The sequence below is a fragment of the Amblyomma maculatum genome, chromosome 1, assembly GCF_055883805.1.
Source record: "Amblyomma maculatum isolate TAMU_Amacu chromosome 1, ASM5588380v1, whole genome shotgun sequence".
NCBI lineage: Eukaryota > Metazoa > Arthropoda > Arachnida > Ixodida > Ixodidae > Amblyomma > Amblyomma maculatum.
Window position 1 is genome coordinate 475,529,043 of NC_139344.1, and position 15,098 is coordinate 475,544,140.

Sequence of the window (15,098 nt, forward strand, 5' to 3'; positions counted from 1 at the left end):
GGCCTCCGCCTTATCTCAGGGGGCTCGGGAGCCGCACACCGAGCGACGAATGACCACAAATGAAGGCTGCTCCAGGAACAAAAACACTTTAATTATGTTAGAAAAGAATAAACAGAAGAAATCAACTGGGTTAGAGTGTATCAAGGTACAGATGCAGAAGACGAGCCTACGGGTACGGCGAACGTTGCACCGGCGAGTCAACCAAATATCCGCGTTCTCGACAATAAAAACAAACACCGCTGGCGGATACACATGCGGCACGTTAAAGCACGCGCGAGCGAAAATAAACGCCCCCCAGGCGAGTTCACTCAAGCAGGTTGTTCCTCCGGCGGGGAGTGGCCGCACCCTTGACGCCGACCGACAGACACTGCCGCGACGCTCGCGACCCAGTCCAAAAAGGGCTCGGCGCCGATCGCTCCCCGCTTATCTAGTCCCGATTAAGGGTCATGTGCACACACACCTGTGCACATGACCGGCAGGCGTGACATGCGCAGAAAGTCGCCGCCGGTTTTGTCCCGCCAAGCGCTCGCTCGAGGTTACGTGGCCCACATTCCCCCCCTCACAAGACCAAACCCCTCCCAGGGGTTGGAAAAAAAAGGAGAAAAACGACAAAGGAGAAAAAAAAAATGGCACGGAGAATCGGCAGGGTCGAATAACACACCATGGAAGAACGAAAAAAGGAAACAACAAAAAAGAAAAAAAAGAAAAACACCACCGACAAAAGTTTTACACATCATCAATGTCAATGAGGTTGCCGTCGGCCGAGGTGTCGCGGGCTGAAGGGCCATGTGGCGCCTGCTGGCCCTGGTGGCCCTGGTGGAGAGCCGTGGCAAACTGTATCAGCATACGTTGCCTGGCGCTGTTCGGAGCTCCCGGTTCCAACGCTTCTCGAAGGGTGTTGTGCAGCCGCCGCTGCTCCCGGTGTTGTGTGCTGCGGTTGTGTGCGTCCTCCGATATCACACACGAGTCGCACAGTGCACACTACCCCACGTTTGCTTCTTCGGGGAGGGGCGGATGGGGTCCGAACTGCGCAAGTCATCCAAAGTACGGCCGGAAAAGGGCGCTGGCACCGGCAGGGTGCCCTCTCCGGGCGGAGCTGGGTCTCCCAGGCGGCGGCCGAGGAGAAGGAGGCCACCGTACCACCCCCTATGTGGCACCAGGTTGCGACGTGTCGCTGCCCTCTTTGGCCCGGGGGCGCCCCACCTTTGTGCCGAGGGAGATCTCGGTAATAGGGTTGCCGATACGAACTGGAGTGGCGTGGCATCCTGCATAAAGCCGCAAAGGCGACAAAGATTCGCATGCATAGCCGCGTATAGCAGTGTACGATAGTCGGCAGGACAAAATGTGAAACGACACTTTTGTGGTTACGATTCGTTTTGACGCTCGTGGTATGTCCTGAGGTCAGCGACATTGACTGGACCAGTATTTCGGCCACTGTGCGTTTCACGAAGCAGGTAGGAAAGCATAGACACCTGCTTTGTTACCACGTAAGTACCAATCCATCGCGGAGCGAGAGAAGCCGCAAAGGCCTTTGACGCGTCGCTAAGGAAATGTGCTCGCCGCAGCACTTTGTCACCTACCGCAAACTCCAGTTGTCGCCTGCCTTTGTTGTATTGGTTACAGTGTTCTAGGCGGGCGAGATCCAGGCTCTCTCTTGCTTCTTTCAGGGTTCCGGTCAGGCGTTTAGCCAGATCCTGAGTGTACCTAGAATAATTGTGATCTGGTAAATCAGAACTGTACGCGAAATGATTCTCAATGGGAAAGTGAAGTTCACGACCGAGGAGGATTGATGCCGGCGTAAACCCAGTGGACCGGTTTACCGTGGTTCTCGTAGCGAAGGCCATTTCCTGTAGCTGTGCGTCCCAATCCTTATGGCACTCTGTGAATGCCACCAGCATAGTCTTTAGATTTCTGTTCACACGCTCTGTGATGTTAGCTTGAGGGTGGTAGGGTGTAGTCTTCTTTTGCTGCACGCCAAGAGCTTTGCGAGTGTCAACAAATATCTTGCCTGTGAAGTATGTGGCATTATCTGTGATAAGTTGCGCTGGAAAACCGAAGCGAGTGAACGTTTCTAAGAGCTTATCCCAGATCCCTTTCGCGTCTAGCTTGCGCAATGGGTACAAGTCTACCCATTTCGAAAAGTGGTCTGTGATAACAAGCAAGTAGCGGTTCCCCTTAGTCGATCTGGGGTAAGGCCCCATCACGTCACAGGCCGCAATTTCCCATGGGTAGCTGCTCTCTACCGGTTGCATAAGGCCCGGTGGTTTACCTCCCTTCGGTTTGGCAGTCTGGCATGTAGCACAAGTTTGAACATACTTCAGAACATCCCTTCTCATCCGCGGCCATGTCACAATGCGGCACAACTTTTCGTACGTCTTCTTCCCATCGCTATGGCCCGCCAGGTGTGTGTCATGAAAGTACTCTAGAAAGTGCTTGCGAAGGCTTTTGGGAACGAGGACACGAAATGCTGACTCACCATTGTCTGTGTCGGCAGCAGGAATATACCTTAGGATCAATACATCTTCTGCTTCAACGTAGCAGTCATAGTTTCGGTTAGGCGCCTGGCTCCCTGCCGGGTCGGCGCTGGTCAGACTCTGGCGTTTCTGGCTGCACTGGTCGTCTGAGAGTTGAGCGTCAAGGAGTTCTTGACGGGACACCAGTGTGCCCCAGGAGTCTGCAGGCACTGTCACAGCGTGGACTGCGGGTGCTCGCTCGCCCTCACCCGGAAGTGGAGGTCGAGACAGGGCATCGGCCACTTTGTTGAATGTGCCTTTTATATATTCTACCCTGTAATTATATTTTTGGAGAGCGAGTGACCACCGGGCAAGACGGCCAGCTGGATTTTGCAGCCTTGAAAGCCACGATAGGGCCTGGTGGTCGGTCTGAATAGTGAATTCGGCGCCATCTAGATACATGTCAAATTTCTTCAGTGCAAAAACAATCGCGAGACACTCTTTCTCTGTCACACTATAGTTCCTTTCCGGTCCCGTCAGTGTATGACTGGCAAACGCCAATGCGCAAAGCTTTCCTTGATGTTCTTGAAGCAATACCGCACCAATTCCATACTCACTTGCATCCGTTTGTACTGTGAATGGCCGGTTAAGATCTGGAAGCCGCAGGCGTGCAGTATCCGCAATGGCTGCCGACAGTGAACGGAACGATCCCTGTTCTGCTTCTGTCCGTGACCAGCGGGCACCTTTCCGGAGGAGTTGATGGAGGGGTCGCGCTAGGTCGGCGCAGTTCGGGATGAAGTGGCGGTAGAATCCCACTATGCCCAAGAACCGCTGGAGACTCTTTATGTTTGTTGGTGGTGGGAGCTGTAGAATGGCCTGGAGTTTCTCTTCATCTGCGCGGACTGTGCCCTGTTCCACAATGAAACCAAGAAGGTTGATTGTGCTTGGGACTAACTGAACTTTGCTGGGGTTAATTGTGATGCCCGCATTTTGCATTCGTTTAAGGACACTGGTTAGATGAAGGAGATGCTCTTCCAGGCTTTCTGAGAACACTACCACATCATCCATGTAGGCCATGGCATACTTAAATTTAGCGTCTCCGAGCACAATGTCCATTACACGCTGAAAAGTAGCAGGTGAATTGCACAAACCGAAAGGCAATCGCACAAATTCAAACAGTCCCCGATGGCAAGTGAAAGCAGTTTTCTCGATGTCACAGTGGGCAATCGGGATCTGCAGAAAACCCCTGCTACAGTCAAGAGTTGTAAAAAACCTAGCTGAGCACATAACAGAGACAACTGACGGGAAAGGGTAAGAATCTCGTACTGTCACAGTGTTCAGACGTCGATAATCGACACACAACCGTGCTGTGCCATCTTTCTTAGGCGCGAGAACAACAGGGAACGCCCAGGGACTTTTTGATGGTCTCACCGCACCGGTAGCCACCATTTCGTCGAGGGCCCCATCCAGCAGCGCTCGCTTGTGGACACTTAAGGGCCTTGGATTGAATCTGATAGGACGAGCATCGCCGGTGTCGATCCTGTGGGTTAGTACGCTGGCCTTCCCCGGAGCCTCCGTGAACATTGCTGCAAAGGGCCTGAGCACTGTCTCGATTCTGCATTTTACCGCTGGTGGCCCAGTGAAGGAATTCAAAACAGTTAGAATAACACTTCCTGTGATACTGGCCGAATGGCCGTCCGTAGCAAGCAATTGTGACTGTGGCTTAGCGGCCTTGGTCTTGAACTGAAATGCTTCTGTACCGGTGCCGTACCGGTAGGTTCCCTTACTGAGATCGATCACGATTCCTGCCTTCACTATGAAGTTACGACCTAGTATAACTGGCCATGATAGTCCGGGGAGGTGTAAGAAACGCTGTCTAATCTTATGACCGTTTATATTAACTGTTAGGCGGACTGCTGAGGTTGTGGGTACTATGTGAGTCGATGCCATACGAAGTTTAGTGTTCACCCTCCGCAACCGGACATGTTTTTCTCATAGGAATTCTTCACCTGATCGCCGAAGACTGACACCGTAGACCCTGTGTCAAAAACGACTGGAAGTTCCAGTCCTGCGATTTTTATCAAAACTAGCGGGGTCTTGTCTGGTTGGCCTTCCTGACAATAAGTTGACGGAACTGCACTCACCGAGTGTTGGTAGGGTTTCTCGGGGCCTGCCTCATGCATAGCAGGTGGTGACAATGGTACCTGTGTCGATGGCACCTGGGTTGAAGGCACCTGGGTTGGTGGCACCTAGTTCGATTCAGGCAGGAAAGGTAGCGACTGGATCAGCTCTCCAGGTGGTTGGCCACGTCTGTGCGGCCTGGCCGCTGGATGGTGCGATGACCAAAACACCCTCCCCTGTGTTGTCCTGGATTTGCGAATAGGAGGACAAGTTGTGCCCGGGGGCGATGCCCACTTCTCACTTGATGGCGACACCGTTGCACCCGGTGGTGACACCCACGTGGCACCCGGTGGTGACACCCACGTTGCACTGGTAGGTGACGTCCACGCTGCACTGGTAGGTGACGTCCACGCTGCACTGGTAGGTGACGTCCACGTTGCACCCGGTGGTGACACCCACGCTGCACTGGTAGGTGACGTCCACGTTGCACCCGGTGGTGACACCCACGTTGCACCCGGTGGTGACACCCATGCTGCACCCGTAGGTGACGTCCACGTTGCACCCGATGGTGACACCCACGCTGCACCCATAGGTGAATGGTAGCCGGCAGCCGCTGTAGGTGATGTCCGGGAATCGCGCGCTCCGACGCGGGGTGTCCCCACTGCTGCCACACAAGGAGACTCAGGACCTGCGTTTTGCAAAAAGGCATGCGACCCCCAAAAACCGTGGGCCGGCGAATGGTTTTTTCTGCTTACCACCGCCAGCCGTCTTCGTTTCCCTGCTGCCGACAGCCTCGGGGGCTAGGGCACTGGCTCCTGTAATGGCCCTGACCGCCGCACTTGAAACACACTGGACTGTTTGTGTTGTCCCTATCCTGATGTGCCGTTGCACCGGAATGTCTAGTACGGCCCTCGGTAAGCCGTGATGGAGACCGCATGCTCCGATTGCGGATTTGGGAATGGCTCAGTATTTCAGCAGGGTGGTGACTGAACGGATCTACCGAGCGAGGCAGCTGAGGTGGCAGTTCAGAGTTTCTGGTTACCGCGGATGGGCCAGACCACGCACAAGACGGTTCCAGGGAGGTTTCAGGCGGAGGTGGTGGCCGATAGGTGAGCTCAGCTAGCATTGCGGCCTGAATATCAGAAGCAGCTTTGGCAAGGTGATCCAGTGTCGCGAAGGTACGTCCCCGCAAGTATGCCTGAAAGCGTGGGTGTGCTTGACGTATCGCGCGCCTAACTTTTTCGGTTTCCGGCGCGGGAGGGTCGGCACGCTCATATAGTTCCTGAAAGGAGCGAATGTATTCTAAGAGGCCTTCCTCCTCGGCCTGTGTGCGGGGGTGCAGTTCGTCCTTTATACGAATGTCATAGTCGGGGGGTAAGAATTCCGCCCTTAAGAGCTCCTCAAAGTGCGCCCAGCTTTGAAAGGTTTGTCGACGGCGCCAGCGCGCGGCGGAAGCGGTCAGAGCTACTGGCAAGATGCGTTGTAGCATAATATTATCAGGCAGTGCCCCTGCTTTGCGGTAGTCCTCCATTTCTTGTAAGAAGTCTGCTACTGACCTCTTATCGGTATGCCCCTCGTATTTAGGCACTGCGAGCTGTGGGCGGAAGGTAGGTGTTGTTTGTGCCTGACGCTCCGGCATTACGGTTAAATGACTGAAAACCGTAGCCAAATCTGGTAAAGCCTTCCCCTTGTCGTCAGAAGTTTCTGCTGCTGCCGCCCCCTTCTCTTCATGATTAGACATTGTGTTAGCTGTGTGATCCTCTGACTCGTTAGGGGAAGTTGTCTTACCAGAACGTAACCGCATTGAAAAGTGAGTGATTCATGTGGAAATATTGAGCACGAGGATTGGAAACTTACGGTGCAGCGTAGGTGGGCGTAGTCCTAGCAGGCTCTGATGCGGCGGGTCTTCGCTCGCCGTCAACAGGGCACCCTGTTCACCATCCAACAACCAGACGGCACCAAGTGGTCTTCGCGGCACGGATGCGCACTCCGAAATACCGGTGCCAAGTTCCTGAAAGTTTTGAACAAGGAAAACAAAACCCGTTGGGCGCCAAATGAAGGCCTCAGCCTTATCTCAGGGGGCTCGGGAGCCGCACACCGAGCGACGAATGACCACAAATGAAGGCTGCTCCAGGAACAAAAACACTTTAATTATGTTAGAAAAAAATAAACAGAAGAAATCAACTTGGTTAGTGTGTATCAAGGTACAGATGCAGAAGACGAGCCTACGGGTACGGCGAACGTTGCACTGGCGAGTCAACCAAATATCCGTGTTCTCGAAAATAAAAACAAACACCGCTGGCGGATACACATGCGGCACGTTAAAGCACGCGCGAGCGAAAATAAACGCCCCCCAGGCGAGTTCACTCACGCAGGTTGTTCCTCCGGCGGGGAGTGGCCGCACCCTTGACGCCGACCGGCAGACACTGCCGCGACGCTCGCGACCCAGTCCAAAAAGGGCTCGGCGCCGATCGCTCCCCGCTTATCTAGTCCCGATTAAGGCTCATGTGCACACACACCTGTGCACATGACCGGCTGGCGTGACATGCGCAGAAGGTCGCCGCCGGTTTTGTCCCGCCAAGCGCTCGCTCGAGGTTACGTGGCCCACAATATATATATATATATATACATATACATATATATATATATATATATATATATATATATATATATATATATATATATTTATATATATATATATATATATTGTTACGATGAAATAGCAAAGGGGTGTTTATTTACAGTGATATGGCAGTGGGATAAGGTGAAGCCTACTAGCCCCAGGCACCAACGCTTCTTCTTCTTCTTCTGCCTCACCATCACCATCCCTCATCGTCGTCATTAGCGTGACATTTCCCCCCTACTCAGACGAAGCCCTCTGGGCGTGTTCGTGAGTCGTGCGAGGCTGACACGGCTTCAAGCGGGCAACATGACACAGTTCGGTTTTGGCAGACCGGCGACCCGATGCTGTCAGGCGGGCTATCCCATAAGTTAAATCACTAAGGCGTTTGATAACCACATATGGGCCGTCATAATGGGCCAAGAGTTTTTGATGTAGGCCACGGCGCCGAATTGGACGCCATAGCCAGACTAAATCACCTACAGAGTACGTGACCCGCCGGTGACTGGAATCGTATCGCACTTTGGAACGTTCTTGTGAAGCACCAGACCGTAATCGGGCGATTCTCCGAGCTTCTTCGGCGAGACAGAGGGTCTCAGCCAGGCAGGGGTCTTCACGGCTTGTGAAGGGCAGGATAGTATCCAGAGAGTAGCGTGGTGGTCTGGCGTAAAGCAGAAAAAATGGACTGTATCCAGTCGTCTCATGCGTGGCGGTATTAAACGCATACGTGATGAAGGGCAGTATGGTGTCCCAGTTCTTATGCCCTGCGTCCACATACATGGCTAGCATGTTGATAAGCGTTCTGTTGACGCGCTCAGTCAAGCCATTTGTCTGGGGATGGTATGGCGTCGAGTGTCGGAAAGTTACGGCGCATAAACGCATGAGCTCTTCAACAACATCAGCAGTGAATTGTCGGCCCCGGTCAGTGATGACAATTCGTGGCGGCCCGTGTCGTAAGATGACTGAGTGCAGCAAGAAAAGCGACACCTGATGCGCCGTAGCATTTGGAAGAGCGGCGGTTTCACAGTAACGTGTGAGATAGTCCACGCAGATTACAATCCAGCGATTTCCATCCACGGACTTCGGAAACGGACCTACGAGGTCAATGCCTACTTGATCAAACGGTGCTGTCGGGGTCTTCACAGGGTGCAGCAAGCCAGACGGAGTTGCAGTTGGACGTTTGTGGCGTTGACATTGCTTGCAACTGGCAACGTATTGTTCAACCGTCGAGCGCATTCTGGGCCAGTAAAATCTTTCTTGAGCACGGTGGAGTGTTCTAACCGATCCCAAATGCCCAGAAGTTGGATTATCATGCATAACACGCAATACGTCCGTGCACAACGTCTTGGGAACTACGAGTAGGTATCGCTGGCCGACAGGCGAATAACTCTTTTTCCATAGGAGGCCATCATGCACACAAAAACGGCTTGTAGGTACGTTGGCTTGGGCAAAGAGAGGCTGCAGACTGGTATCATTTTGCTGTTCCGTTTTGAAAACATTCGTGTCGGGGAACGCTGGCTCGAGGGTCGATATATAATTGTCGAAATCGTCGCTTTCAGGTCCAGTCGTGGCCATTGGCATCCTAGAAAGACAATCTGCGTCTGCATGACGCCTCCCGCTTTTGTAAACCACGGCAAAGTCATATTCCTGTAACCGGAGGGCCCAGCGTGCGAGGCGACCACATGGGTCTCGAAGGTTCCGCAACCAACAGAGTGAATGATGGTCAGTTACGATAGTAAACGAACGTCCGTACAAATATGAACGGAAACGCTGCACAGCGAAAACTACAGCTAGGCATTCCTGTTCGGTGACTGTGTAGTTTCGCTCCGGCTTGCTCAGGGTACGACTTGCGTACGCGATAACATGCTCTCGTTCATTGTGCCGTTGGACAAGGACTGCACCAAGACCGATTCCACTAGCGTCCGTGTGTACTTCTGTCATTGCAGTAGGATCGAAGTGACGTAAGATGGGTTTCGATATTAAAAGAAACTTCAGTTGACGGAATGACGCGTCGCAGTCTGGTGTCCAGTTAAAAGTAGAGTTTTTGTGGAGAAGGCACGTCAATGGGTAAGCAACGTCAGCAAAGCGATGTATAAAGCGTCTAAAATACGAGCACAACCCTAGAAAACTGCGCAACTCCTTCACTGTCTGCGGGGGTTTAAAAGACTCAACAGCGGCAGTTTTCTGGGGATCCGGCATTACACCATCACCATTGACAAGGTGTCCTAGCACCAGCGCTTGGCGCTCTCCAAAGCGACACTTTTTGGAGTTCAGAATTAGGGCGGCGTTGTGCAGGCAATTCAAGACACGTACTAGACGGTCATTGTGTTCTTGGAAGGATTTCCCAAATATCACATCGTCCAGATAGCAAAGACAAATGTCCCATTTTAAGCCGCGCAAAACTGTGTCCATAAAGCGTTCGAATGTAGCTGGCGCATTACACAGCCCGAATGGCATAACATTAAACTCATAAAGGCCATCTGGCGTTACGAAGGCTGTTTTTTTCTTATCTGCAGGGTCCATTGGAATTTGCCAGTAGCCAGATCTGAGATCAAGACAAGAAAAATAGGACGCACCAGAGAGGCAGTCGAGGGCATCGTCTATGCGAGGAAGAGGATAGACGTCCTTTTTCGTAACAGAATTTAAACGCCGATAATCGACGCAGAATCGCCACGAACCGTCTTTCTTGCGTACAAGAATAACAGGGGCAGCCCAGGGGCTAGATGACTCCTGTATCACCTTTTTCTGTAGCATGTCCTCCACTTGCTCATGAATGACTTTGCGCTCAGATGGGGACACGCGATATGGCTTTTGACGAATGGGACGAGCCGAACCAGTGTCGATGCTATGATGGGTCCGATGTGCAGGGCGAGAGGTTGGTCCATCTGTTTCAGAAAAGTCAAACATAGGCGAAAAAGGTAGAAGAATATCCACAAGAGTACGGCGTTGAGGTGAGCTGAGATCGGCGCTGATCATGCGGGAGATTGAAGTTTCATCAGCAGGCAAAGGTACGATGGCACTCGTAGCATCTGTGACCAAAGCAACGACGTGGGGCGCATCGGGTCCACAAGAGGCAAGCTTCAATCCCGTTGGTAAAACTGCGGGCTCGGACGATGGGTTGATGGTCCATAACGAGGCACTACCATGATGCACGGATATCATACAGTGAGGGATAATTACATTTTTCTTCAGGCATGCTGAGTGAACTGGGTGCACCATGGCCTGGAATGAAACCTTCTCAAGAAGTGGAACGGACACGGGGACGAACATGGCAGACAAGGGTGGAACTACTGTGTCTTCGGTAACACTAAAAACTGTTTCTTCATCACGGCCACTTTCAAAAAGTGTCGGCAGATGCGAGCCATCAAAATGAACCTCTTGACTTCGGCAGTCCACGGTAGCGCCACAAAACTTCAAGAAGTCCATTCCTAAAATGATGTCATGCGTAGAGTGGGGTAAGACTACGAATTCGGCTTGACAAATTGCACCACCCACAGACACTTGCGCACTACACACACCCAGTGGCCGCAACGCCTCTCCACTCACACCACAAAACGTTGAAGCACGGTCATATTCAAACATCACTTTGCGTCCCAACAAGCGCCTAAACTGATTACTCATCACAGACACAGTCGCACCCGTATCCACCAAAGCTAATGTATACACACCATCAATAAACACACGAATTTTGTTTTTGAGCATTATAGTTGGAGGGATGTTGGCACACAGCACATTTCCAGCGGCCTCACCCCCATTGGTCGCGCTGGTTAGTTTTCCTGCTGATGATGCTGAGGCGACATGGGGCGCCGTCGTGGTGATGGAGAACGACGCGCACGGAAGGCGGGTGGTGGAGTAACACTTCTATCAGATGCAGGGGAGTGGTCGCGGATATTCTGGTTATGGATGTTGCGGTAATACCCACGCTGAGTATTTGATTGTTGAAAAACGGGATTGTATTGCCGATTGTTGGGTACTGTTGGAAGCGCCGGACGGTTATAGCGAGGTGGGAACCTACTGCGGCAGTATCTGGCGATGTGACCTTCGACGCCGCAGCGGTAGCATATCGGCGGAGAAGGTAGAAAATGCTGTTGCGAATAAGAGCAGGGAACAGCTGGGTGCGTCGTAGGTCTGTCTGAATGCTCATACTGCTCAGGAATCCTGGTAGATCGAATGGAAGATCTATGGGCACTTGAGGCGACGTCATACCTTGGGGCGTCAGGCACTGACGCATTCCGGTTGGCGAAATGCATGGGAGGATAGTCAATGGAAGCTGCAACTTCAGGAGCTTGTGGGAAAGGCTGAACGGTAATCGCTTGTGGTGGTGAAGCCGGCCGTCTAGATACCCTCTGGACAGAGACCTCAGCAGATTCGTGCAGGGGAAGTGGGTTGAGCCGCAGGAGTTCTTCCCGCACGATTTGCCGGATCGTCGACGGAAGATCTAGTTGGGCGTGGTCATCAAGGCTGGCCACGGTAGGCACGTTCGCCAGCCGCCCAAATTTTGGCACAATACGACGCGTTCTCAGAGCTTGAAAAGCGCGGATGTGTTTAATGACATCGGAGACGGTTTCAAGGCTGTCTTTGGCGATTAAAAAGTTGTATACGTCAGCCGCGATACCCTTCAAAATGTGGCCGACTCCATCTTCTTCGGGCATGTTGGAATTGACACATCTGCACAATCGGAGGATCTCTTCTGTATAAGTGGTACAAGTTTCATCCGGCAACTGAGCTCTTTGGGCAAGGGTCTGCTCAGCCCGTTTTTTGCTCGGTACAGAGTCACCAAAACGCTGTTTGATCTCGGTGGCAAACCGTTCCCAAGTTGTCAAATTGTCCTCGTTATTCTCGAACCATGTCATCGCCGTGTGAGTTAGAAAGAAGACGACATTTGTGAGCATGGTGATAGGGTCCCACCGGTTGTACCGACTAACTCGTTCATAATGAAGTAGCCACTTCTCAACGTCCTCACCTTCCTCTCCTGCAAAAGGTCGTGGTTCCCGGTAAGGCTGGCAGGGAATAGAGCTGGAGGGGGCAGGCCTGTCACCAGCCTGGCTTGCAGCGTCGCGGCCGGCGCGGTTAGAATCGCTGTGGTCCATGATGTTTGGAAGCGGTGGCAGTCCAGCAAGGCGGCGACTACGTCGAAACTCCAGTGGTTCTTGCTGCGCCGTACTTGGGGATCGAACGGAGCACCTTCCACCAAGTTGTTACGATGAAATAGCAAAGGGGTGTTTATTTACAGTGATATGGCAGTGGGATAAGGTGAAGCCTACTAGCCCCAGGCACCAACGCTTCTTCTTCTTCTTCTGCCTCACCATCACCATCCCTCATCGTCGTCATTAGCGTGACAATATATATATATATATATATATATATATATATATATATATATATATATATATATATATATATATATATATATATATATATATATTGCCGCATAGAAGACGACGCCAAAGATGATGACTGGCCCACAAGCGCGAGCCTGGAAGAGAAGGAAGTTGGAGCGCAAGACTCGTCCAGGTTGATTATTAAACCCGTCCTATCTTTGGGTCCTCCTTGGCGCTCTATCGAGACGTGACACTGGTGGAGCGCGCTGGGGTATGCATAAGACTCCTTCCGGCAGTCCACAGCGAATCCCAGACATCGACACGCCCGTACATCGCGCTAGCCGCCGCCTTCTAGGCCTAGTCCCGGAGTACAACTATCTGCCAAGCGACTCTTCAAACGACCAAGTCCATCAGGTCTCCCAAGCCATGGCACATCCCAACCCTACACCGGTGACTCTTCAGAACACCAAGGTGCCAGAGTGCTTTCGCGGGGAAGCGTTTGAAGATGTCGAGGACTGGCTTGACCAGTTTGAGCGAGTGGCCAAGATTAATCAGTAGAGCGCAGATCACAAACATTGCAATGTTTATTTTGCCCTTCAGGATAATGCTAGAACGTGGTTTGAAAACCACGAAGCCAGCTTATCCACATGGAATGACTTCCGCCGCCAGCTCGTAGACACCTTTGCGAGAACTGATCAACGCGACAATGCGCTGCGCCTGCTTGAAGTGCGTGTCCAGAAGCCGAATGAGAGCGTGGCTATGTTTGCGGAAGACATGGCTCGCCTTTTTCGCCGTGCCGACCCTGATATGAGTGAGCCAAAGAAGTTACGGCATCTCATGCACGGTGTCAAAGAACATGTATTTGCCGGCTTAGTACGCAACCCACCTAAAACCGTGAGTGAGTTCATTAAGGACGCTACGGCTATAGAGCGAGCCCTCCAAGATCGGTGCCGCCAGTACAACCGACCAGCCAGCTGTACCCCGACGACTGCGGCGGCGCTGAGTGGAACAGATCAGACCACTCTTCGAGACATGATTAGAGAAATTGTCCTTGAGGAGTTGCAGCGAATTACGGTTACGAAAGCTCAGTCGTGAGAGGCCCTCGTGCAGGCTGTAAGGAATGAAATTCGGTGCTCCCTATCACCGTCTGCCCAGTGCAACGAGTTTCATCCAGTCGACAATGCGGCAGCCATTTCCGAACCACCATACCGCGTTCCACAACCGGTCAACTACACGGCCAACATTCCTGTACCTTATCACGAGCCGCAATCTGAGAGCTATGCCGCGGTCCTACGTCGCCCGCCTCCAGACCACGCCTCACCGAGCTCATCAAGCCGACAAGAGACGCGATTCTTCCAGGGGCCTCAGTGGGCGCCTTCCAGGCGCTCTCAACTACGCCGAATGGACAGGTGGCGCAGTTATGACAGCCGGCCACTCTGTTTCTACTGCGGACAACCTGGCCACGTATATAGGTACTGCCGTTACCGCGAAGAGGGACAGGCCTTTCCGTCTGCTTCTGCTCGCCGCCGCTTCGACGCTGACACTGCCCAAACCGAGGACGGCCTTCCGGTCAGCAGGGAAACCGAATCCCCGGGCTTCCGCCGCCGCTCCTCCCCATCGCCACAGCGTTATTCTCCGCCGATGCGTCGTAGCAATGCTGACGTTGGCGGACGGCGGTCCCCTAGCCCTCACCGGGGAAACTAACAGCCGCAACCTCGCGAGGGGAGGTTGCACACAGTCTAAAAGTGGCAAAGCCCTCACCACCGCCGCAACTGCCGTCAGCCCGTGCTTCTGACGCTGCCGTTAGTATTGACATTGCCGCACTACCGCCGAAAATGCCGCCTACATTACCACCGAAAATGCCGCACCAAATGAGCAGCCCCGACGACGAAGCTGACACCGCTGACCTTGCCGCACTTCCGCCGAAAATGCCGAAAGAGGCGAGCAACCCAGATAACGTTGTTAGCGCTGACCTCGCCGTTTCCATTGATGGGCTGGAGGTACATGCTCTGGTGGATACCGGGGCGGATTTTTCAATTATTAGCCAGAAACTGGCTGACACGCTGCGCAAAGTAAAAACCGAATGGACTGGGCCAGTAATAAGAAGTGCTGGGGGCCAGCTACTGGCACTGACAGGGAAGTGCACTGCCCGGATAGGAATAGGAAACGCGGTGTTTGTTGGCAGCTTCGTTATTCTCCCTGACTGTTGCAAAGATCTCATCTTGGGCATGGACTTTCTGCGTCTTCATGGGGCTGTAATCAGCATTCGTGACAGCGTCGTTGCCTTCACCAACAATCATGAAGACCTTGGTTATGCGGAAGTACCACTGATGCCCTTACGCGTCGCCAATGAGACAGTGACATTACCTCCGCGATCATGCTCTCTTGTTGAAGTGAAGTGCGACATGGCGCATACCGGCGATGGTATCGCCGAAAGAGCAGTCGCCCTGGTACTAAGCCGAGGTGTTTCTATAGCTCGAGGGCTAGTCAACTTGACCAATAGACAGACCGAAGTGCTGCTGACAAACTTCAGCGACGAGCGTCAGCAAATCCCGAAAGGCACAACTGTGGCCTTTTTCGACA

At 52.7% G+C, this 15,098-nt stretch overlaps 1 protein-coding gene and 1 pseudogene across 1 annotated transcript; one reads left to right on the forward strand and one right to left on the reverse strand.

The window, feature by feature from the left end:
- Positions 1-15,098, forward strand: part of LOC146210018 (uncharacterized) — a 495,553-nt pseudogene that overhangs the window by 154,889 nt on the left and 325,566 nt on the right.
- Positions 727-6,213, reverse strand: LOC146210020 (uncharacterized). The gene is made up of 4 exons (XM_084597914.1): positions 5,330-6,213; positions 2,477-2,787; positions 1,204-1,265; positions 727-813 (listed from the first exon to the last, which is right to left on the reverse strand). Exons 1-4 carry the CDS (start codon positions 6,211-6,213, stop codon positions 727-729), a joined length of 1,344 nt encoding a protein of 447 aa, XP_084454040.1.

What these genes read in the sequence shown, in the direction of transcription:
- LOC146210020 (XM_084597914.1), bottom strand. Translation starts at nt 6,213, where the DNA reads ATGCCGGAGCGTCAGGCACAAACAACACCTACCTTCCGCCCACAGCTC. An exon ending in TGCTGCCGACACAGACAATG is followed by an intron (nt 1,266 to 2,476) that starts GTGAGTCAGCAT and finishes GGCTTTATGCAG; the next exon opens with GATGCCACGCCACTCCAGTT. An exon ending in AGATCTCCCTCGGCACAAAG is followed by an intron (nt 814 to 1,203) that starts GTGGGGCGCCCC and finishes GCTCTCCACCAG; the next exon opens with GGCCACCAGGGCCAGCAGGC.